This window comes from Passer domesticus, chromosome 12 (genome assembly GCF_036417665.1).
Source record: "Passer domesticus isolate bPasDom1 chromosome 12, bPasDom1.hap1, whole genome shotgun sequence".
Taxonomy (NCBI): domain Eukaryota; kingdom Metazoa; phylum Chordata; class Aves; order Passeriformes; family Passeridae; genus Passer; species Passer domesticus.
The window spans coordinates 4,412,283-4,435,939 of NC_087485.1; the positions used below are offsets into that span (position 1 = coordinate 4,412,283).

Below are 23,657 nucleotides of genomic sequence, written 5' to 3' on the forward strand. Positions count from 1 at the left end.
GCTCAGATGGGAACATCTGCTGCTACTGCTGAGGATACCAGGAATGCTTGGACCAAATCTATCCTATAAAAGGTTGGTGGATCTATGCCACAGCTCAGGACAAACTTACTAGTACAAGCTCAGGGAAAAGCCCTCACATGCCACTGTAATTTACACCGAGCTCTCAAATGAAATAAATTAAACCAGGGCAATGGATCTCCACTAAGGCAATCGCCAGGACAAAGAGTGCTACCAAAAAAAGGGCAGGTTTCTGGCTGATTTGTTACAGAAGAGAAAACCAAGAGCTAACCTGGCTTGAGTATAACTGCTCGGGGATGCACAGCAGCATCACCTTGAGCCAAACCACACTTTGTCCTGTGGCAGTTTCTTCCTGAGGAACCCTCCTTTTCTCAGGCTCAGGAGCATACCACAAGATGTTAGAGATATGCAGGAAGACTTCTGTGCTTTGTAAATGGCAGGATTTGCTCCAGGGGCACACACAGGGATTAGATAAACCTGTACACATAAAGGAATTCTGTAGGAATTCACACAACCGCTCCAGACCTCATGGGCCTGAGAGAGCTACAAACCACTTGGCATTAAGCAGTTGAGGCAAAACCTCAAGAATGAAATTACCACAAAAATAAAAATTCTTACTGGTCCCAAGACTGAAAATTTGAAAATTAAACAGGCCTTTTTTATTTTTCTGTACTTGCAGAAGCCACTGTGTGAATCAGACAATCAGGTGGGACCACGACACCAATAACACTTCCAATGTTTCTGTGACCCTTCATGCCTTTTTTTCTCTCCCCACTGAAGCTGCTATCTTTGAGCTGCATGGATAATCCAGTTGCCAAATAACTAGTGGGAAAACACACCACTATAATTTACAAGTGTCCTACTCATAACCAGTCAGCCAAAGAGCTTCCATGCAAAACTAAAAAACAGGTAACGCTCCTCTCTCCATGGCTGCACAAATCCTTCAGCACACACAGACTGCTCACACCCAACCACCCCCTCACAAAGTCCATGCCTACTTATTTTCCTACTCACACCCTAAACTAGGCATTCATGCAAACCCTACAGCTTCTGAACTCGCCCACCAACTTGCCCACAGCCACAGCACATAATGGGACAGGCAGACACTGCAAACAGCACAGCAACTCATACTTCCACTGCTTCACTTCAAGTTTCACATAAACGATTGTTTTTATTCCAAGTTTTACTTCAGAAAGTACTTAATGGATTTTTCTGAGCTTTATATTGGAACTTTTCAAATGAGAGCAATCTGAATCAATTGGCATTTGGAGACTGTGGTACCAGAGCTTTGGAATCAGCTACCCTTAAAATACAGGGGCAGGAAATGCTTGTGACCCCTGCAATAACTGTTTATATAGAGGCCTAAACTGATTTTCTTTGAAAAACCAACACTCAAAATAAATGGGAGCTGCACAGACTAGGTACAAGGTGGAGATTGATTTCAACTCCAAAAAAAAGCCACTGTGTTTCCTTGGCTGGAAACACAATGCTCCACCACTGGCAACCTACCTGACCAACCCTACCCAATGTGAAGAGCAGCTGGACTAAGAGAGAGATCCTGGAGTGATAAAAAGAAGAGAGACAGGCAGCAAGTAAAAATTAGGCTCTGCAAAGGTAGGTAATACAAATGTGTTTCCTAATGTGCCATGCAAGAACTAGGTACACGTATTTTTGGTTCTTTACATCTTGAAAGCCTGAGGAGAAGACATGAGTAAGCTTAAAAAAAAAATAAAAAAAACCCCTCACACTTAATCATATTTATATATTAATGCATGTAACCTACTTTCACACATAGTTAATGAGTTCCTTCTCATTAGTTCAAATCTCATGATTTGAACCTGAACAATTCTGAGTTTAAAAAAACCACAACTCTAATGACTACAAGTTTTGTTGCTAATGTAGTTGTGTCTGGAGCTCTTATTCCTCACACACAATTAACCCATGTTTCCCCAGTACATTTTTCAGAGATTAACAAAATGCAAAACTTAAAGATGAAATTCTGTGAAAAGGCTCTTTTCTATAGGATAACCTACAGTATCTTTTAGTTAAGCATTTTTTTCACTGTAAAAATTTTGACATTTTCTGTAAACTCATCCTGCTGTGGCAGTAGAACAGCAGTTTTTCCAAGGACATGACCTCTTCCCACCGACAGCAACTCTTCTGAAACCTAATGTCAGGCATATGGTCATCTAAAATGTGATGCCAAATGACCTAAAAAGCATTCAGGCATTTTGAAGAGTATGAATCAATGGCTCATTTCTATTTCACATCTTTGATTTCTTTCACCAGTCTTCCAAACATGCTTCTCAAGACAAGCAGTGACGAAAAATTATTAGTAATACACAGGCTCCACCACGTCCTTTTTGTAAATTCTTGATGATCTTCCTTCTGTGTGCATTTTATTTCATGCTATATCTCAGCTCTGCTAGCTCAGTCAGTGCAGAGAACTGTTTACTTAAGCCTGTGCATGATCACTGCTATTTAAAAGTTATTCACCAGCCTCATATTCTATTTATTTTTAGTTTATTTTTGTACTTGAGGATGTTGAAGTTGTACTACAATGGTCACCCAAAATAATGTATTGCCTAAAAGCAGATTATAGGACACTGCAGACGGTTGCATGTTTTCAGACTGTAGCATAAAGAATTCCCACTCTCACCTAGCAAAAAAATGTAAATTTTATGACAACTTCACAGGAAGCAGCAGCTGGAAAAACTGTCCAAACAGTAGAAAAAGTCTGCTACAGATTTATGTTTATAATCCTGTGTTTAAATGATACTGAAGGTCTGCTCCTACTTTACACATGAAAACAAAACAAATGCCTTTATTACCTGCAAATGAGTGGACTTAAAAACCCTTTGAAATTAACCACTTGTATGTTTTGTTTACCCACTCTGACATGCAGACATGTACCATAACACCTCTATATTCTTTTCACCTGCTGCCACTGGACTTGTCAGCAGTGAGCGTGATGGGGTTCAGACTGGTGTCAGCAGGACTTTGCACGACCTGGGTTTCCCTGCACACACAGCCCAGGAGCAGCGTTTGCCAGGCTGAAACCATGACTGTGCTAATGCAGCTCGTCCTCGCCGGCACTCGCTGTCAGTGGCACAGTTCTGACTGCACATGCTGGTGACAGCCCTGCCAAGAGCTGCCAGCCATCCTGGCACGGCCAGGCTCTGTCCCTCTGGCAATTTCTGAGTGATGTTCTTAGATGCTGTGGGGGCACAAGCGATGAGGTGACAAATGCGTATTTTTATTTTTTTAATTTAGAAGCCGGCATACTTCAGAACCCATGACCACCACCTGGAGCCCTGTCTAGCTAAAAGACATTAAGGAAGAAAAAAAAAATGATGCTGAAGTGCTGACTCGGTGCGGCCGAGGGACACACAGAGCCCAGCCCTCACAACGCCCTGGGATGCTGCCCCTGGGCCGGACCTCCCTCGCCATCCTCACACTTCACTCTTTAGGGGTTACTTGTTCACACCAGGCGCCTGCAGCAATGAAGTTGTTGGGGGATTTTTTTTTCCCTGGTGGGTGACACAGACTCTGAGAGCTGGAAAAGCAGCGGTGTGATGCCGAGAACACCACGGAGGGGCCCGCGGAACCGGCCGGAGGCAGGGAAGGAGGGAGGGAAGGAGGGAGGGAAGGAGGTGCCCCAGCAGCTGCTCCCACAGAACCACAGAATAGCTGTGTTGGAAGGGAGCTCTGGAGAACACCCAGTCCAGCTCCTCTGCCAAGGCACAGGACAGGAGCTCCTACCTGGAGCAGGTGACACAGGAACGCGGCCAGCGGGGCTTTGAATGTCTCCGGAGAGAGACTCCACACCCTCCCTGAGCGCTCGGGCCAGCTCCGGGCCGAGGCGCAGCCGGGGTCCGCAGACCCCCCCGCCGGCCATCCCGACTCCTTGGCCCTCACAGGCGGCGGATCCCGCTCCTTACATAACCCCGGCCCCGCTCCCCGCAGCGCGGCCCCTCCGAGCGGCCGCCCGGGGGCTGCGGGCCCGGCCGTACCTGATGTAGGGGCTGGCGGCCGCCAGGATGTTCTTCTGCACCGGGATCTCCTCGCCCTCCAGCACCAGGTGCGCGTCGCAGAACCGCGTCTCCTCCCGGAACGAGCTGAGCGCCCGCAGCAGCCGCGCCGGGTGCTGCGGGTCCGACACGGCGCTCGGGCCCGACATGGTGCTGCTGCCGCCGCCGAGCCGGGCCGGGCCGGGCCGGCTCAGTCCCTGCCCTCACACCATGGCTGAGCGCCCGCCCGCCGCTGACATCATCTCCCGGCATCATCTCCCCGCGCCGCCCCGCGGGGGCGGCCCGGCCCGGCGGCCCTCGGGCACCGCGGGCCCGCCGCGGGCGGGGCGGGCACGGCCCGCGGAAATCTCGGCTTTGTCTCCTCACGGCTTTGGAATGTCGCTAAAGGGGGTCCAGAGAAGGGAACGGAGCTGGGGGGGGCTCAGCCTGGAGAAAAGGAGGCTCAGGGGGGACCTTGTGGCTCTCCCTGGCAGGAGCAGGGAGCCGCGGCGGGATCAGACTCCTGTCCAGGCATCGGGCGACAGGACAGGAGGAAACAGCCCTAAGCTGCGGCAGGGGAGGCTTAGGTTGGACATTAGGAGAAATTTATTCCCAGAAAGGGTGGTCAGACATCGGAACGGGCTGCCCAGGGAGGTAGTGAAATCACCATCCGTGGAGATGTCTAAGGAAAAGACTGGAAGTGGCACTCCACGGTCTGGGTGACACGGTGGTGTTTGGTCATAGGCTGGACTCGATGAGCCAGAGGTCTTTTCCAGTCTAATTGATTCTGTGATACCGTAAAACTGGCCTTTTGTTTACTTACTTGTTCCCTAATATGAGCTGGGGTGAATGTTACGGGTGTAGACACAAGGAAAAGTAAGAGAATGAGAATTAAATACAGCAAGACTCATTGTGGCAGTGTCCCTTTCCACGGCTGCCCACTGGAAGTGTGGCCTTTTCCAGCAAAAAAGATCTTTAGGACAGTTCTCATGGTAAATTTTAGGCCATTTATTATTGTTCTTAATGGCACATTAAGAGATTACTTGATTCCATCTGCTTTCTTAACAGCATCCAACATTAAAGTAGTGAAACTATTTGCACTGAGTGAAAGTGTTTCACAAACTGTGATCTGCTCTAAAACAGACACCCAGCTGGTGCTGCTGGGAGGGACCAGCACAGCAGCTCACTGTGCTCCCTGTGCTGACAGGCACTGGCATCTCCCAGCCCCTGGAACACCCAAACGGATGTCATGCTGCCCATGCCTTCACTGGGAATGTAACATTTTCAGAGGGTCTCATCTAGTAAAGCTGTGGTGGGTCACATGCTTTTATTACTTGCATTTCAGTGAAACGTAACAAAATGCTATCATTTATTTGGTTTGATGGTGTCTCCAAATCATTTTACCTCTTGGAAAATGAAGCAGGTTATCTGGAAAAGACCCTGTAGGAAATGAATGCCTTGACAAGGCTGCCTTGTTCTTTCCAAGCTGGACACAGTGCTGGTTTGTTGTGCAGATGGAGACTGGGACATCCTCACACATCACCCAGCAGCCCAAACCTTCACCCAGGGTGAAGGGTGGGCTCAGCCCTGCTGGAGCCTTTGCAGCTGAGCCCTTGCTGAAGTTCCCTGCCTGGAGAAGAGTCACAGGCAGGAGCACACTGCTGCAGCTTTGTTGTGCAGCTCTGAGCAAGAGTTTTAGGAGCAGAGGATGTAGGACAGAAGGCCAAACCCACAGCAACATGCAAGAAACACCAGTGGCTCTGCACCACTTGTTGTACATACCCATTTACAAATATTAGAAGGCCACTTTTTTCTTGCTTGGGTGTAATTATTCAGGATGTCAGGTGTAGGTTGAGGAACCAAAGGACACATTCTCAGCTCTCTTTGAGGGTAATGAAGGCAGCACACTGCTCCTTGGCTGCAGGGGAAAGATGTATTTTGCTTGTCATTAATACTCAGGTAATTGCAGACACAAGGGAGCAGTGGTTTAAATTATTGCGAAAGCTGTCATTGAGTGGCCTGGTTATTCGAAAAGAAAGACACTGGTGTGTTCCCCTGCCACCTGCACAGATTGGTACAGAGGAAAACATTGTTGCATTTCTGGTTTTTAAGGCGTCCTCGTAAACACTGTTTCTGCTTCCTCCTGTGCCTATGTGGGGCAATGGGAAAAGGTGTAAGAGATAATATCCAGTTCCAGAGAACAAATTCATTGCTATACCTTGTTATTTGTTCCATTTAATGAAAGTGTTTAAAAAAAAACCCCACCAAACCAAAACAACAACAAACCAAACCACTCTATCAAGGTCCATTTGTAGCATCTCTGAGGTAATTAATTATATGTATGCATACCCGTGGCCTGATTTACTCAACTATGTATTTTTCTTTTAATGGAGATACTTATCTTTACTATTTTTTATTTGCTGTCACTCCATCTAGATTTGTGTTAAGCCATTATTATAATAATTCCATGAATTTTGTTGGGCTAATTCATGACTTAAATAGGTGCAAAAGAAGAATCAAACCTCTCTGGCCCTTGAGATTTCATTCACAGCAAAGGGTGGCAGAAGCAAACCAAATGACACTCATTACCACGTGCCATGTTACCACATCAAAAAAACCCCACGAGCCTTGCAGCCACTTGGCAAAGCATATCTGCATTTCCCCTTGCTTCTGTCAGCCTGGAAATGATAGTGTGTTACCATATTCAGGGTAAATGTTTCATCAGATTGGTATTGCAACCACTAAAAACACCTTTGAACAAATTTGTGATTAGCTGTATGGTTTTATTCCTATCCTATTGTCTCTGCTGCAGGAGGATACTGGGATTAGCAAATGCAGATTTACTTCACTGTTTTTCTCCTCAGGTTAACTACAAACTTAATGCAAATCAAATCCTGTGTAGTACTGACCAAGGGAAGAGGGCACATCTCATTTAAAAAATCATACCCAAGACAAATTCTTATCATTTATTTACTTCTACATGAATGTAAATAACACATTTGCTTTCTTTGACTACAGGTTGTTTTTATGATGAGTGTATCCCCTATCCTGTCATTTCTACCAGTAAAAATTATCTCCTCAGAAGCCAAGCAACTCCTGTATCCAAACCTATGATTATCCAAAAACAACCCTGTGAGTACTACAGAAGAAATTCTAGAGACAAACTCTTCGAAGAAAATCTGTAATAATGGTTAGACTTTTGATTCACTGCCACCTTTTAATTCTAGAAATGTATTTGTGGACCTTTGCTAAATCCAAAATTTTTCATATGAAAAGAAACAACCCCAGAGCTGAAGTTTTTGGACAATATTGCAAGTCAGTCTTCTCTTCCAGTACTGGGTCCATATTATTTACAAAAAGGGAATTAAATTTCTTCTTTAGAAGATAAAGTTCTATTAAATAGTAATGGTAATATGATTTGAAAACACTAAAAGTGACTATTTCTGCACACACCTTACTGAAGTGTTTATTTCCATTTTATGGAACATGTAAACATTTGAATGCCCAAACCTGCATATTTTAACTAGATCTGACCACAGTGTTGGGTTTGGTTTTTTTTTTTTTTTACATTAAAAATAGCCTGTATATCTGTATCCTAACAAAGTGCAAAGACCTGCAGAGGAACAGAGGTCTGGTTGTTACAGAGCAGACAGGAGCTGTGGATGATGTTGCTTCAGTTCCTGCTCTGCCACAAACACGTTAAGTAATCACAAACAGGCCACCAAGCACAGATTCTCCTGTGCTGGGGAGGTAATAAATGACAACAATTTCATTCTGTTTCCTTCCTATGAAACACTGTGAGCAGCACAGGCACTGAGGGGATGTGTGTGTCAAAGTGAGAGGTACCTGAGCTGTGTGGTGATACAGACAGACCAGATGAACACCTGAAATGGATGGATGTGCACCTGGTTTTCTCCATCAGTTAAGATGCCTCCAACAACAAAGATATCTACAATGAGAAAATAAAATTCAAAGCAAAAATGCTCTCACTTAGAGAAAAGCCAATAACTCAAATTAGGAATACAGTGGTGGTGAGGGGGGGTGGTGAGAAATGCCATTTCTGTAACACAACCAGTCACACTGTGCTTGGCACTTGAACATAATGTTGAAATGTGCATTTTAATTGTGACTGTGAGTCAGAGTTGTGCACCTTTATTAGGAAGCATCTGGTACAGGCAAGGATAAACACATGTGAGAACTTGGGTGCTCCTAAGCAGACATAAAGCAAATGCTTAGTTATGGCAATAACAGCTTCTAGTTTCAGCTGCTGTGGGCTTCAGATGAGGCCTAAATTAGATCTTTCACTCTTTCCCTAAACTGTTTGTTGCACATGTGTGTGTGAGTTTTGCTAGGAATACACTGCCCTCATTCACATACACATTGCTATCAACAGAGAATAGTGGCAATAGCAAATACTACAATTCTTATATTTTACACAATGTAATCATCTAATTACACAAAATGCCATGGTAGATATTCTGCCCAAGGAAAACTAATTTCAATACAAACTGCTTAAGATTGAATGTCACTGAAGTATAATTGAATGCTACACATAACCATGTACTCTATTTCAATAAAGTTACTTGGTTTTGTCTACATAAAAGCTAAAAATACACCATGAAATTATTAGAAAAACTGGGGGAGGGGTTAAGTTCTGGGTAAGAAAAATGTAGCACCTCAGCATAATACTTTGGTTATGGTAGAGTTTAAGAAATCAAGCACCAAGAGAATATATTGCCATGAATTATTGGTATCATGGTAGATAGTTTAACATGAGGTTTTCTGGCAAGAGACAACTTTCATTGTCAGCTGAGTCTTGCAGCAGCCCATGGAAGTTCCATGACCTGCAGACACGTGTGACTCATGCCATGTGTCACCCTATGAATACATCCTTCATTTGCTCAGAAAGCTTTGCTCTACTCAAATAAAACATTTCTTGTTACCTTTCTCTCCTATTCCTTGTCCCACAAGCTGTATTCAACATTAGCACTTCATACTGAAATTCTCCTTTTGGAATAGTGATGTACCATTTGTGCACACAATAATTTGTAATAAAGTAATTTCTGTCTCTTTTAAGAGATTATATGTAGATATTGAGGATGTTATAATTAGTCATTTCTTATCATAAGAGAAGGCTGTTCCTGAAGGATATTATCCCACATTCAGTGGAAGGTTATGTCAGTCTGTGCAATACAACAAATAGATTTTACTCAGTCTCAGTTTTCATGTCTTGCTGTGGTATAAATATTCCATGCAGGTCCATATGCATTTCCACATTTACTATGGCTCGACCCAGCTCTGTGAATGTTTTAGCATCCAAGACAAGTAGGAAGGGTGGATCCTTTGGATCAGTCTTCACAACACAAGTCAGAACAACACCTGTGACATATAAATGAAGAATCAGAAACATAGAAAAGTTTCACAAAGCAGAAAAGATAACCCCATCTCAAAGTGGAAGCATCAACCCAACTTTCTTGACTAAGAATATTGAATCTTGTAAGATTTAATACAAAACTCATGTAACCCCAGCTTTCAGAAGGTTGCCATTATTTTACCATCATCCTCTTCTTTTGCATCAGGGCTGGGAACAAAAACGGGCTCAGATGGCCAGCAGTCATCCTGTCCCCACTGGAGCATTTCCTTTGTCTGGGTATTAAATTTTGCAATCTACATGGTTGTGACAAGAAAAGAAGAATATCAGTGACCCTGACAGTGGCTTTTTCCAAAGGTACAACGTGAACAGACTGCTGGCAGGGGGGACCAATGTTAAGAGTTAAGGCAGGTATCATCACAAGAAAAAGCATCTGGAAAATGTTAAATTTTGGAGTCACATTTTATGGCTGCATAATCACACAATGTTCTTTTAACTTCATTTCACTAGATTACAATTGCACCTTTCATTTATGGGTGTTTAATAGTTCACAAATGCTAACAGGCCACAAGAGAGCCTTCACTATAAGTAATGCCCCTCACTTCAGAGAGTCCAAGACACAGAATATTTAAGTGACTTGTTTCTAATCGCTGAGATTCTGTAGTAAAGCAGGAAACAGGATTTAAACTTGCCATTTTCTAATCCTGTGAGTTATTTTCCTTTTATTACTACTTCCATATTCCTCAAGGCCTTCTGTTGTGCAGTAGGGTAGATGGGCCAGAAGAAAGGCTGTTCCTGGTGAGGGGTAAAGATCAAACCAGTGAGGCAGACACTGGTGTTTACTGAAGGAACAGAGTGTGGGTTTTCATCCCACTGAGTGCCCAAAGCAATGGCCAGAGGGGATGCCTGGCATTTTCAGTTCAATTCCATCAAGGCCTTTTCTCTGCCCATAGAGATGCAGTTCTATTCTTTTCCATTTTGATCTTTAGCCAAAAAATACGTTTACACAAAAGTGAAACTATTCAAATTACTGGAGGAAGAATTAGAAAGCATTCTCTCTTCTAGCTGACAGCACTTTCACTGACAGACTTTACCTAAGGATTAGGTTGTTGTGCTTGCATTCATTAAACTGCAACTGAGGTGAAAAAAGATCTTCCTACCAGCATATTTTGTTATATTTGAGTCAAGCAGAGATTATCTACGCTGTAAATAATGAACTTGCAGATTTGTCTGAGTTATTGTCAGATGTGCTGCAATAAATTTTCTTGCGTCATGCAGAAATCCAGCTTTATTTTGTAATTAGTTGTGGTAATTATATGCAAGAACCAACAGTGACTTCAATTTGTGCTGCCTTGTACTCACAGAACAGGAATTGTAAAGAGTGAGTTTGTCCATATAATACTCATACATTTAAATCTTTAATTTATCCTCATTTTATTTAATCTTTAAATCTTAATTAAATACTTTCCCTGTTAATCTGTTTGTACTCCAGGCTCTCTCCTGGCATCATGCACATGTAAACAAAGCATTTGCTACCTCTAATACAGAACTAGCCAGCAAAATATAAAAATTAAATATTGTTTTAATATTTAAATTTTATTAGGTAGTATTGCAATATCTTATTTTTCTGCTAGGCTTTCTAAAGGGAAAAATATTAAATATATACATGTAAATAATACTTCTTTTTCCTACTCTCTCCTTTGTAGCTCCTGGCACATCACAGAAGGTTCAGCCCAATTTAGCAGAAGAGTGAGGATCTCAGTAGCTGTTCAAGAGACTTTCATGGAACATAAAGCTGGAGTAAGAAGCCTGAGTTTATGAATACTTTATGAGGGAAATGGTACAACATGAACTTATTCTTGAGAACTTAGGCATTTCATGTTTCTTTGCATACGAATGGCCCACCAATGGGAAAACACTGACTTTATAAATGTTAATTATACCTTTGTAGGGACTGGACTCCACTGGACTTGTGTTGCAAAGACATACTTGTATTTTTTGCCATTGTAGTCATAGTTGATGCGAGGCAGTTCTATCCCTGCATAAAATAAAGTTTAATACTTAGGAACAAGACAAGAGAAAACCTCAAATGTACCTCTATATAGATACACCAATCTTCACGAGGTTTTGCCCTGTAAAAAACCTTGGAACTACTTAATAGTGGTGTTGTATAGACTTTCAATATCTGAATTTCTAAGAATCTGAAGATGGATGCTAACATAAGTAAGCCAGGGCTGTTAGTTCAAAAGGCAACAATTTTTTATTCTTAGAGTCATTAGACTGGAATTTATGAGGGATTTTCTGGTTTGGGGTTTTTTTTTTCTTTCTTTATAACTGGGATTGAATTGGAGGCTACCTTTCCAAGAAAAGACTTTCATATTAGGTAATTTTGTATTTACATATTCCTGTTATTATCCCCTGATAAAAGGTTAAAAATCCTCTTTCAAAGACAATCTTTATAAAATGCAGCTAAACTTGAAGTACTACTTATAACAGACTTATTTAACTAAAATTACTCTTTTAATAAGTAGATTTGCAAGGCATATTAATAGTTGCAAGATCAGGAATCCTGTATTAATACAAAACTGATGTAGTATCAGATATTTAAAGGATCTATCTCACCTTCACACAGTATTTCTGGTTGGCAATAGATGCTTCCATCTTTCTCCTTTACAGCAGTTGCAGTAGAGGGAAGTGTGACCAAATTAGAATCCACTACAGCATCCTAAAAGAGAAAAATGCTGGAAATGTCATGGATCTCTAAAAATATGCTTCTAAGTTAGATTTTTCATCAGGTTTGATATTAATATTAACAATTTATGGCATTTTAGGTTCTGAGGTTTTCATTAGAAATCTTGCTGCACTCAGAGTATTTTATTATATCATAGAATAATTATTTTGAATCACAAGTCCTTAGAAATGTTTAGCTACACATGGCTATGGTCCAGAAGTACCATAAATTTGAGAATTTAATGAAGAAGATGGGTTTGAAGGAGCAAGGTGTAGAATTTTCACTAGAAGTCACCAAGGTTCAGTTTTTGCACCTGCTAAAAATCAAGTGCAAAATAGGTGTGATATACTCTATAATGTCCTACTGCTGAATTCTTAAGATTGCAGAACAGCTGGTGTGATCCAATACATCCTTTGTCATTGCTGCAGAGCTGTTTCTGAGAAAAGAACAGAGCAGCAATGTTCCAGGATGCAGAAAGAAAAAGTAATATCCATTCCAAAGGTATCAGGCAGAAACTTGCCCAAGTTGCTGGGCAGTATAAAATCTTCCCGGCAAACAATGATGTAAAATGATGCTTTAAATTAAACTAAAAGATAAAATCTTTTCCTCTATATATCATACTTAAATGAAATCTTCTAGTTTTAATTGAACCACTGCAGCAGTTGGGAGCATGCATGTATTGTATGTGGGTTTCCAGTGAAGTGTAAGAAACAGATTGTGCAAAACCTCATGCATGCCCTTGCAGTTAACAGCCAAGTGGCTCTATCTGCTTCTGTTTGATGGCATTTAACAAATAATTTCATTGGGAAGAAAATGACATGTTCCTCATAGCCCTGTTCTCCAGAGAGGATGGTGTCAGCACCAGGATCCAATCCACAGAACCACATCCAGCTGTCCACTGCCATTTCCCACAGGACACACAAAAACCAAACCTCCTGCAAGCTTTGGGTATCATAGAATCAGAAATTTACACATAAGGGCTGGCAAATAATAATACATCCATTATTCACACTGATGTATTTTAAATTACCAAACAGAAAACAGGTTAAAAAGTGATTTTCTTTCTACCTTGTCATGCTGCAGAGGAACCACAAATCTTTTGCAGGTTGGTATGGAGGTAAGTTTGGCATTCTCTTCAAAGTCTTTACTCAGGTTTTTTAAATAAAACATGTCATACAAGCTATTGTCTGTATAGGCAATAATATCAAAAATAATGTGGCCATCCTCTTCATAAGCATTGATGTGGTGGAAAAACACCATAGCATCAGTGTAAAACTTGGTGGACACTTCTTTTTTAGTCCTCCTGTCTATAAAGTGAAACCAAGTCTGAAAGAGAGAAAACATTATTTAAAGCCATTTAGAATCAGCAAATAGTTACTTAGAAAACTGTTTTCTAATGGTAGCCATCAACATTCTAATCACTGTGAATTTGTACTGAAGGATGTTAAGAACTCAGGGTTTGCTGCTAGCAGACAAGGGGTTCCAACCTGAAGAAAAAAAGCAGTATAATGAGTGTGGAACAGCTTTAAGCTCATTTTACTGTCGCAAATCACTATTTGGCTAGGCTGAGGATTGAAGTTTTCCAGAAAAACCTGGAAAATCCCCTGCTCTCTTTTTAAGTTAAGTAAATCTGCCTTGGTTGAGAGTTTCTGTGGTGCTGGTGCCCTGTACCTCAGTAAGTCCCATGTGTTGATGCCCAGAGCACATGGAAATGAGATCCTCAGAAAACAGTTTTCCCCTCAGTTTCCACAGGGAAAGACTCTTCTCTTGTTCAGTGCAGGCTTTTCCACCAGTGGGGCTCTCCAGCACATGCAATGCACATGGACCAGACCTCACCCACCACAGAATTTTGTTTGGACCAGGAGCAACTGGATCTGTCTCAGGTGCTAGTGCAGATTGGAATGTCTCTGCTAGCACAAAGTGTTTCTAGCAATGCCAAACTATCCTCTCTCTCAAGAGCTTCAGCCTCAGATATTGTTTGAGAAATTTCTGGATATGGGAGACAGTATTCCAGAACATACAGCTTCTAAAAAAACTGTGCAACATGAAAGTCAATGTTTGAAAAAAAAAAAAAAAAAGAAAAAAAAAAGAGTGACTACTGAAATGAATGAACCAGATGAAAAACAGAACAGTGTGGAAGAAGTCACTGGCCTGCCTGATTCCATTGCTCAGCAGTGAGAAAAGTACCTTATCATCCTTATTAAAGGCAAGGCAGGAAGCCCAGCTCACGCCTCGGATGTAAGCAGTTGCCATTTTGAGAATATCCAGTCTGAAGGGCTGCTCTATGAAGATAATGTAGTTCTCAGTGATTCCAAAGCTGTGGTAGTAGCTGGGGTGGAGCAGAGAGCGAGAAGGGACGGAGCAAACCACTTCCAGGTGCTTGAAACAAGATTTCTTCTTTTCTTGTTCTGAAGATGAATGATAAAAATTAAAATTATATTCCTAATAAATTCCATGCCAAACTTGTGCTTGGATTTCTCCCAGGCAGGGAAGAACTGGCTCCTCTCAGTTTTATCTGCATTTTCCTGTTAAGAAAGTGTTTGTTTACTCCTGTATAATTAACATGGAACTTTGCATGCAGGAAGCAATGCAGTGAAGTCACTGCTGGATCCATTCAGGCACAGCCCCCTTGTCTTGGGATTTGATTCCTCTGATTACTGTCCTCAGAAAGTAAGGAGGAGAAATATGTTTAATTAAACCAGCAGCTTTAAGAAGGGGTTCAAATGCCTCTGTGTTTTTTAACTTCTAAGGAGATATTCCCAAAATTTGAGTCCCAGCTAGAAATTGCAAACCAGTCTTTTAGCTGTGGAAGGCCTCTCAATTGTTCAAGAAGGGACAGGCAACACAATAGCAGCTGATTTTCAATAACACACAGCAAAAAAGATCTTGAAGGAAAAAGAGCATGGGATTTGCTCTGTGAACAATGGAGAGCATTTCAGCAAGGGCCAGTATTGGCCAGGTTAGAGAGGAATTAACTCTCTATGAGGTTTTATTTGGTATCATGCTTCCACTATAATCATAGTATCAGCATTTGAAGAGAATTTTCATTTACAAAGAAATTAAAATTTACAACTTCAAATTATATGTACTGCCCTAGAAAGAAAATTGTTTTAGAATCTTCATCTAAAAGTAAGGTTCTTCCTACTGAAACACCCTGTTTACACAGTACTCAAGAAGAGCCTTTGTAACAGCACTTGCCCAGACAGGCTAAGCAGTTAATATGAAGTTCACAATAAGTTGAAATTAAGAAAATGAACACCATTGGTTACCAGAACAGCTGTATCACCACCCTTGCCCTTTGAAGAAAAGAAATTGCTAACAAGTTTATAGAAAATACCAATAACACATATATTTTACCTGGTACAGAGGAAGGAATCTTAAATAGAAGGTATTTTGTCCTCCCTTTATCAACTATTGAAGTGCCCATGTTGAGAACATTTCCAGCACTGTCATAGTGTGGGTGAGAAGTTGCCAAATTTACAGCTACATATTTGTTGTAGTCAACCTGGAAAATGATACAATAAGAGATTTGAGAGATGTGGAAGAGAATGAAAATTGATCTCAGCTAACAGCACAAAACCACCAAATTTTTAGCCCTGGCAGCCTTATATTGGCACCTCATTTACAAATGGCTTTGAAATTTAAATAATTAAACCAAAACACTTGTGTAGGTATTCAAATGATCTCCTTATTCAAGGCTAAATCAAGTTACAGAATCTGAATTAGAGCCACTCTCTCTTGAAGCCACATAACATCAGGGAGGATTAGCTAAGCAAGTTATTCTACAAATGCCCATTTCACCCTGAAAGCACTTTATTTAACAGAGCTGTCTGGCAATCTGCTGGAGCTGAAAGATTTCTATTTTATCTCAAGTTTGGAAATTAGACTCAAACTGTAGTGTGAGCTAGAAAAAAAAATCATTGCATATATTTCAATATCTCAAGTTCTCATTTTAATAATTAGATAAAATCTTACATAAGGTCCTTGAAAAGTAGTCATATAACTGACCTACTGATTTTTTAATTGCGTAAATAATTTTATAACTACAGATACATAATAATGGCAATCACCCAAAGTAATCATGTAACTGTACTATTAATCCTGCAACCTTCCTAGATTATATACAAGTGAAATTGCTGAAAGCCCAGCTTTTCCCAAACTAAATGAGATTTAAATTTTAACTCGGGAGTTCTTAAAAGATATCTTTTATCTTTTGCTATCTTCACTATTTCAGTTTACCATGATTTCAAAAGTAAGGCAACAGTAGAAGAAAAGTATTTTATGTCCTGAACTTGTTAAAGGATCCTTATGAGTCAGCTTGAAATTTATTAATCAGCAGACAATGAACCAGAATGACAGATGGTGGTTTGTACCTTCTCCAACGTCTCCAGAGTCTGTGGATTAATTTTCCTGATGAAGTTAGTCTCACCAGTAGCATAAAAATCATCCCCAGCTTTCATAATGTTGATGAGACAGTTGTCTGTGAACTCAGGAATGGTGTGAGACAAATAGGAGAATGCCCTGTCCAGAGGGAAATTTCATTAGAGCCATGGAAGCCAGAGCTGCCTTTCCCCCCCATGGAGCACAAGTGACCCTGCAGTGCCACAGACCTGGGGCTGCCTCTCCCTGCTGTGCCCAGCTCCCTGCAAAGGGTGGGAAAGCAGAAGAGATGGACTTCTGCAATGCCCTTGGCCTGGGTGAGGATTAAGGACATGCAAGTAACTTTTTGACACACAGATGGGCATCCAGGCCCATTCCTGCTGTCAACTCTAGGACATGCACTGGTTTATCAGGATGGGCTAATCACACACTCTCCTGTTCTGTCTTGGGAAAATTTGGCCTACCAGTTCCTACCTAAAAGCTGGTAAGTTTTTCAGCTTCATTAAATAGATTCATATCTCGCAATGGAATATTTTTGTTACCAGTGTTATTCCATATCACAATTATGATTTCAAAGAAGATTGGACATCACATAGGCTTGACAGTTTCCTTTATCAGTGTATGATTTCATCACAGTCACTAGAAGCCAAGAAAAAGTTGCTATAACCCTCTTGAACTTAAAATGCCAGAGTTACTCTATTGCTATTGGAAGAGGGAAGAAAATCTCATCTCATCTCAGGGGAGCAACTTACAACATATCAGCTCTTTTGCAATAACTGTCTGTGTATGTGTCCTTACCAACATCAGGTTCTAGGTCACCAGAGGAAGCTCAGTGGCAAGGAGAGAAGGGTGACCTATCTGCATTTATCAGTGAATCCCTCCAGCCAATTTTACAAGACCAAGGATAACATGATTGCATACACCTCACCTTTCTGTTAAACCATCTTTAATCAAAATGTTTTTCTATTTTTTGGTAGCCATTGATGCTCGTCTTTTTCTTTTTTTTTTTTTTTTTTGGATAGACTTTGTATTAATACCTTCCCCATCTCTAAATATTTTTCTTTCTTGTTGCTTCTCCCCTTACAGAGTATCAAAATGTTTCACTAACTGGAGAAAGAAAATGTTTGTTTTTGATATAATCTACTTGTGTTACTGAATGAAGCAGCAAATATTGGTGATAAAATAAATTTAAGATATTTGCCTTAGACTAACTCATAGGCAGTTCATATCTCTTGGCCTTTTCAATATTTAGCAATTGTAAATTTACAAATCAACTGTTGTATTTGTACATATGTGTCAAAGGTAAACAGAAAGGCATCTGTGCTGAAGAAAGAAGCAGATAGAAGAATCTTGTTGGGAAAAACATTGCTTACTTGGCAAATATGTTTTTGCATGGATCTGGATAAGCCATAGTCCCAAACTCAGACACCATGATTCTGTTTGCTTCTATGTTACAGTTGTACGTGTCACTTCGGAGATATTTACTTCTGTAGTAAACTTCACCTGAGGAGGAACAAACAGCTCTCAATCACATTTTATGCTTAGTCCTTCAAAAAATTAGCACAGGTAGAGCCAGATTTTTTCAAGCAGCTGTCCTTTAGCCAACAAGAGTTTGGAATGAAACCAACAATGTCCCCAGCTCTCTCTTTTAAAGGCTTTATGGCTGCTGAGATTGGTAACAATTTGTCAAGATTTCCTGACTCCCACTACTAATACTGGGGAACTTTTGAGGGGAAAGAAGGGATTTGGATAAACTGTTCCAGAAGATAAAGGAATGTGTGCAAAAATGATTAATTATACAACCCATTTACAGGTGGTGAAAAATCTCCTGTATTGGCAAAATTTAGTTATGGGAGTAACAGATTGCTTGAAGGAATCAACAGTTTAATGAATCACCACTATACTTGAACTAACTGAGCTCTGTTTGCTTTAGGTAAGTAAGATATATTGGCAGTTTAAAAAACACTGATTATTTCTTTATAGGTTATTTTGTTAAGGATGTAGAGCTGGACAGACTAGAGATCTTGCAATGGCATTAAATGCTTCCAATCACAGAAATGGAAACTAAAAAATAAACATTAGTATTAGAGAATAACAGGAATAAATCCCATTTTTAATAGATACATATTTTTTGCCACAAGAATCCAGGTGTAAACCATCCTGTCTCACACTGTGTTACAGCTGAATGGGTGAAAAATGTTGTAACTGAAAAAAAATTGTTTAGGGCCTGTCTTTCCTTCATAAGGATGACAAGCAGGAGGAGGGTCTGTAGGGTGTCAAATATACTAAGTGAGGTTTGACATGTGAAGTGACACAGTGGCCCAGTTTCTCTCTTGGCAGCTGTTATAGCTGCAACCAAATCCCAAAAGGGGAGTGCTGGTCCTCCCTGAAACTGGGCTGCTCATGCACAGCAGAACAGCCTCTGGGCACCACAGTCCTTGTGGCTGATCCCCTGGAAACCACAGAGGTTTTCTTGGCCCGGGTGGATGCAAAGGCTGCCCTGCAGTGACCTGCCCAGGGCTGGGTGTGTGCTGTGCTGGGTGACAACAGCACTGAACTTCAGCACTGCAGAAGGAAGGACAACTGACATCTCCCTGCAAACAGCCCTGCAGAGACATTCCAGCTGCTGCTGTCAAGAGTGAGGAGTCAGTGCAGAGAGACCTCCCCTGCAGCAGTTCCCCCTCTCACACCACTGCAGACAAAACCCACAGCACTTCAACCTAACTCCGAACACAATTAGCAATGTGAGGCACCAAAATGTGGGTGATTGAGTGCCTTTCTATCCAGTGTGCAACAACTTACCATTTTTAAATGTAAAGCTGTGCAGCAGAGCCAGGCCATCAAACCAGTGGTTGTACTTGCTCTCCCCTATGGTGTGCATCCCTGGGCCATTGCGGAGCAGCATCCCTTGCAACCAAGTGGGCAGCTGCCCTATAAACAAAAAGCATTTACCAGTGTCCATTCATTTAGGCAAGTAGAATGTTCCAGGATAGTTTTCCTAAAGGCAGAAGCTTCATTTAGTCAGACAGACTGTAGGTGTGTTGAGATTTGCAGTACCATATATTATATTGGAGTTTGGGTTAACTAAAATTTCCTCTACTCAAAAATGTGGCACATTCTGCATGACTGCTGCTATCAGAGATTACTATAACAAAATGAGACTGCTGGAATGTAATTTGTTAATTAGCAGAAAGTAAATAAAATTGGACCTTTCCTTCCTGCATTCATATTTTACAGCGATACATTTAAATACCCTTCTACTTTGCCAGAAAAAGCTTGAGCTTATCAGAAATAAACATATTTTATAGGTTATATGATTTTCATTGACTTTCAGCACATCAGCTAAGACTTCAGGCTAAATTAATTCCACTAAAATGTCATTAATTACAATTCAAATACAGCACAATATAGTGTCATTTGGGAAGTGCTTTTGTGACACTAGTCATGATGTAGTGTTTTGTACACAAATAAAGTATAGGAATATTGTACTGAAAGTGTATAAGTGCTGTTGAGACTGGAATCATAAATGTTCCTCATCAAATCCCTGCAATAAATGCATCACCTACCACTTAACTCACAGAATAATAGCAATTAAAAAATGTCAATAGGTTTAAAGAGATGAACAAAGGCATATCAGATATTAAATAAAAAGCTTCACTTGCTTCTTTGTGCCTATGACTCCTGAGGGAACATTTAGGATCACATACTGCTTCTCCACACAATTTCTGCACTGGGTATTGCCTTTGCATAAAAAGCTCTTCAGAACTTATATTTCTCCTTATCATTTAGTTTGTGACCCCCTATTGATTATTTTGACAAACTTTCTTGCTAAAACCCCTTTACAACAGCTAGAAATGCCCTTCTATGGATCTTAAAAATTAACTCATTCCACCCCTGCCATGGGCGGGTCCACTAGACCAGGTTGCTCAAAATCCCATCCAACCTGGCTCTGAGCAATTCCAGAGATGGGGCACCATCTTTAGGGCATAACTCCATGGGGTTACATATCTGGACTACATGAGGTACATAAAAAATTGACACAATGGAAGAACTTTCATCATCATCATTATTGTTGTTATTTTCTAAAAGAGCCTGGAAAACAAAACCTTACCTCCCTTTCTAACACAAGAAACTCCAAGGCAATAACTATAGCATATTTCTATATATGAAAATTTTGCTGGGAAAGGTAAGAAGGGGAAAAAGATATTTTTAAAGCACTGTGGACTTAATTCAGCCTCTGAAATTTCTGGTGCAATTCCACATAATTTCTGACATAATTTCAGTATGAAAAACAAGAAGCAAAGGGTCAACTAGTGAGGTTTTCAGATAATTCATCTTAGTGGGAATTAAGCATTTCTGTAAATCACATGGGGTACCAAATCAACATCCAAAAGTGCTTATACAGCTTTAAAAATATGGACCTTATGGGTGAGGACACATCAGTGACACAGTGAAATCCCCAGATATTTGGACTTTTATTAACTATGGTAACAACAGAATCTCAGAAAATCACACAGCTGTAGGAGAGCATTGGTTAAATTGCAGCTGATGTTAGAAGTATGATAGGTATTTACAGTGTACATATTGAGAAACAAGGAGCCAAAATACTGGCAGAATTCAGGACTAGCAAAATATTTGAAGGGGTCCTGGTTCTCTTTTATTTTCTTTATCAAAGAAGGAATGTCTTGTATGCATAAGGTTACCTTCTGAAATACGCAGTCTTTGTTCAAATAAACTATTGCATAATACAGATCAGGTCTGATAAGTTGTTTGCTTGCAAATTACTTCAAATGTTTTGATAATAAGTTGTTATGTTGAAAAAAAATAATTGAAAGGTATAAACCCATAAAAGCATGAAATCATTCAAAGGGATTAAAACCAAACACTTTGTCTGACTTGACACAAAATCTTTTCCAGTTCAGTCATGAAACTGAACAGCAACAAAGCCCTGCAAGTTTTAAGTTTTGTACTTGGGAATGGCAGATTCCTACCATTTCTTGGACTACATATCACAAACAATACAGCCAAGATTTACTAAGTAGGGGTTCCCAGCAACAAACCTTTCCTGTAGCTGATAGGAAAAACGTCTTCTGTCAAGTAAAAGAAATCGGGAAAAATAACGGGTTGGTCTCGTGTCATCCCTAGCCTAGAGAGCCACTTTAAACTGTGTCGCCGAAGGATACTCCGCAGTTTTTCCTGGGTTATCTTCTAAACCCTCTTTTTTTACGCTGTCCTGGTGCTTTGCTGCTTAGGAGTGGCGGTGGTGAAGATTTTCGAGCCCGTGCCCAGGAGCCCCGGGAGAGCGGAGGGCAGGGAAGGGTTACAGAGGAGAAACGAAAGTGGGAGCAGAGCCATGGGGGACGGGGGGGCCGAGATGCAATCCCCACCACCAACTTCAGTGAGCCCTGTTCAAACAGACTTTCGAAAAGTACACAGAAATGCTCATGGAGTGAGAAAAGACCCCCAGCAGGGTCACAAATATTATCTGAGATCAGTCCTTTAAACAAAACTCCCTTTCGCCTCTCTCCCAGTTTCCCTTTCCAGCGCCGCCTCGGGCGAAGAAGAGTCGCAGTTTTTACGGATCGGAAACCACCAAAACAGCGGCTGGTTTTACAACAGATCTTTCACTTACCCTGCACCTCAGCTTTTATGGGCTCTGGGTGCTCTTCCTTATTCCTGCCATAGAGCGTGTCCATCTCCGCCGGATCGCGCGGTGCCTGCGCTCCGCAGGCGCCGGTGTCCCCCCCAGTCTGGGCTCAGAGCGGCTCTTTCCTGTTACATATAAAGATAAGGTCAAAGTGCAGCTCGAGCTGCTGGCCCGTGGCTTATAGATTGACTATTTATAATAGCTGATCTTTAATCCTTAGAACATACACTCTAATTCTTGCACATTCGTATTAAAATTAACTCTTTCGCTGGCTCGAAGGGGAAGTAAGAAGGGTGTTGATTCTGCTGTTTGCTCCCTAGGAGGGTGGCAGAGGGAGGCAGGCACGCCCAGGGGACAGATGGAGTGGCTGAAACATCACCCGCAGCTTTCCAGGTAAATGCTAGACCCTGCTAGGGATGCTTGTGCCACTGTCGGGCAGGGAGAGGAAAAGAAATCTGTGTTCACTGTTCTGGATTTGGCACTTTGACAGTGACAAACTCTTCAGAGCACAGGATCATCCTTTTCATTCTGTAATTTTAAACTGGGCTGTTCTGTAAATTAACAAATTATCACCACTGAAAATTCATGTGATGTATTTCTTTATGTACAAGCTGTTCCAGAGTCAACTGAGTAGCACATCTTTGAACTAAATATCTTTGCACTCTACCATATTCTCCCATATGTGACCCAAATCCACCCATGAAAGTATGGCAGGATTCCATAAAACTAAGGCAGAGTTTTAACTTCATGCTTTTGTTTCTAGATAAGGTACTTAACTGAGTTCAATGTTGTTAATTTTGCAATCCTCTGGAAAGAGAATTATTTCAATATAAAGCATGTGATTGCAGAGTAAATCTTAGGCTCCATTGACCATGAAGGATAAAGAAAATCTTTGCACAATTATATATTATGCAATTTCATATGGGGTTACCCTAAAATCCGATTTTTTCAGCTGAATCACCATTGTTCCCAAAATGTTTAACATCACTTCTTAAGACTGACTGATCTCTTAGAACTATAACAGGTATTTTATTCAAAACAAAATTTGTGCTACAGACTCATCTGACACATTTACTGTACATTGTTCCTCTTCTCCAAACCTCCTGTCTGTTTGATGGCTGATCTTCACTTGGGAGATCATCAGGACAGCGTGCCTTGGTCTCTTTTTGGAAAGCACTGACAGAAGCAGATGATAACAAAATAAAAAGCCAGATTAGAAGAGAAAATATATGGTCTTTGTTTGAATTAGTAATACTAATAAACAGCAGGATTGAGCCAGAAGGCTGTAGGAGATGAAGGGATCAAAATCCACACATGCATGGAGATACAAACACGTAGACATGCATATCCACTGTACATAAGCATGTGGGTACTTGTACACATGTGAGAGTGTGTGTGTGCATTCAAATGTTGATTCACTTTATACACAAAGCCAAGTAAGGGAATTTTCAGCAATGTTAGCAATGAAAAGGATCTGGCAAAAAAACAAAGCTGCCCAAC

At 41.0% G+C, this 23,657-nt stretch overlaps 2 protein-coding genes and 1 long non-coding RNA gene across 3 annotated transcripts in view; 1 reads left to right on the plus strand and 2 right to left on the minus strand.

Moving 5' to 3' along the window:
• Positions 1-4,310, minus strand: part of GAN (gigaxonin) — a 39,944-nt gene extending 35,634 nt beyond the window's left edge. The window contains exon 1 of the mRNA XM_064387308.1: positions 4,032-4,310. Within this exon, the coding sequence (XP_064243378.1) occupies positions 4,032-4,198 (167 nt within the window). The 5' untranslated portion in view covers positions 4,199-4,310. The remainder of the gene's footprint in view (positions 1-4,031) is intronic.
• Positions 4,311-6,984: 2,674 nt separating this feature from the next.
• BCO1 (beta-carotene oxygenase 1) lies at positions 6,985-22,289 on the minus strand. The gene is made up of 11 exons (XM_064387313.1): positions 22,143-22,289; positions 19,313-19,441; positions 17,884-18,013; positions 16,504-16,651; positions 15,488-15,635; positions 14,318-14,538; positions 13,199-13,456; positions 12,022-12,124; positions 11,343-11,437; positions 9,584-9,695; positions 6,985-9,407 (listed from the first exon to the last, which is right to left on the minus strand). Exons 1-11 carry the CDS (start codon positions 22,204-22,206, stop codon positions 9,235-9,237), a joined length of 1,581 nt encoding a protein of 526 aa, XP_064243383.1. The 5' UTR covers positions 22,207-22,289; the 3' UTR covers positions 6,985-9,234.
• On the plus strand, positions 9,402-13,376 carry LOC135279792 (uncharacterized). The gene is made up of 2 exons (XR_010346997.1): positions 9,402-9,756; positions 11,106-13,376. It is a non-coding gene; the product is annotated as an uncharacterized LOC135279792 (long non-coding RNA).
• Positions 22,290-23,657: the final 1,368 nt, after the last annotated feature.

Coding starts and splice junctions, on each gene's coding strand:
- BCO1 (XM_064387313.1), bottom strand. CDS start 22,206: ATGGACACGCTCTATGGCAGGAATAAGGAAGAGCACCCAGAGCCCATA. Junction 16,652..17,883: donor TGCAAAAACATATTTGCCAA/GTAAGCAATGTT, acceptor CCCTCTGGACAG/GGCATTCTCCTATTTGTCTC. Junction 11,438..12,021: donor ACCAGAAATACTGTGTGAAG/GTGAGATAGATC, acceptor TATTTTATGCAG/GGATAGAACTGCCTCGCATC.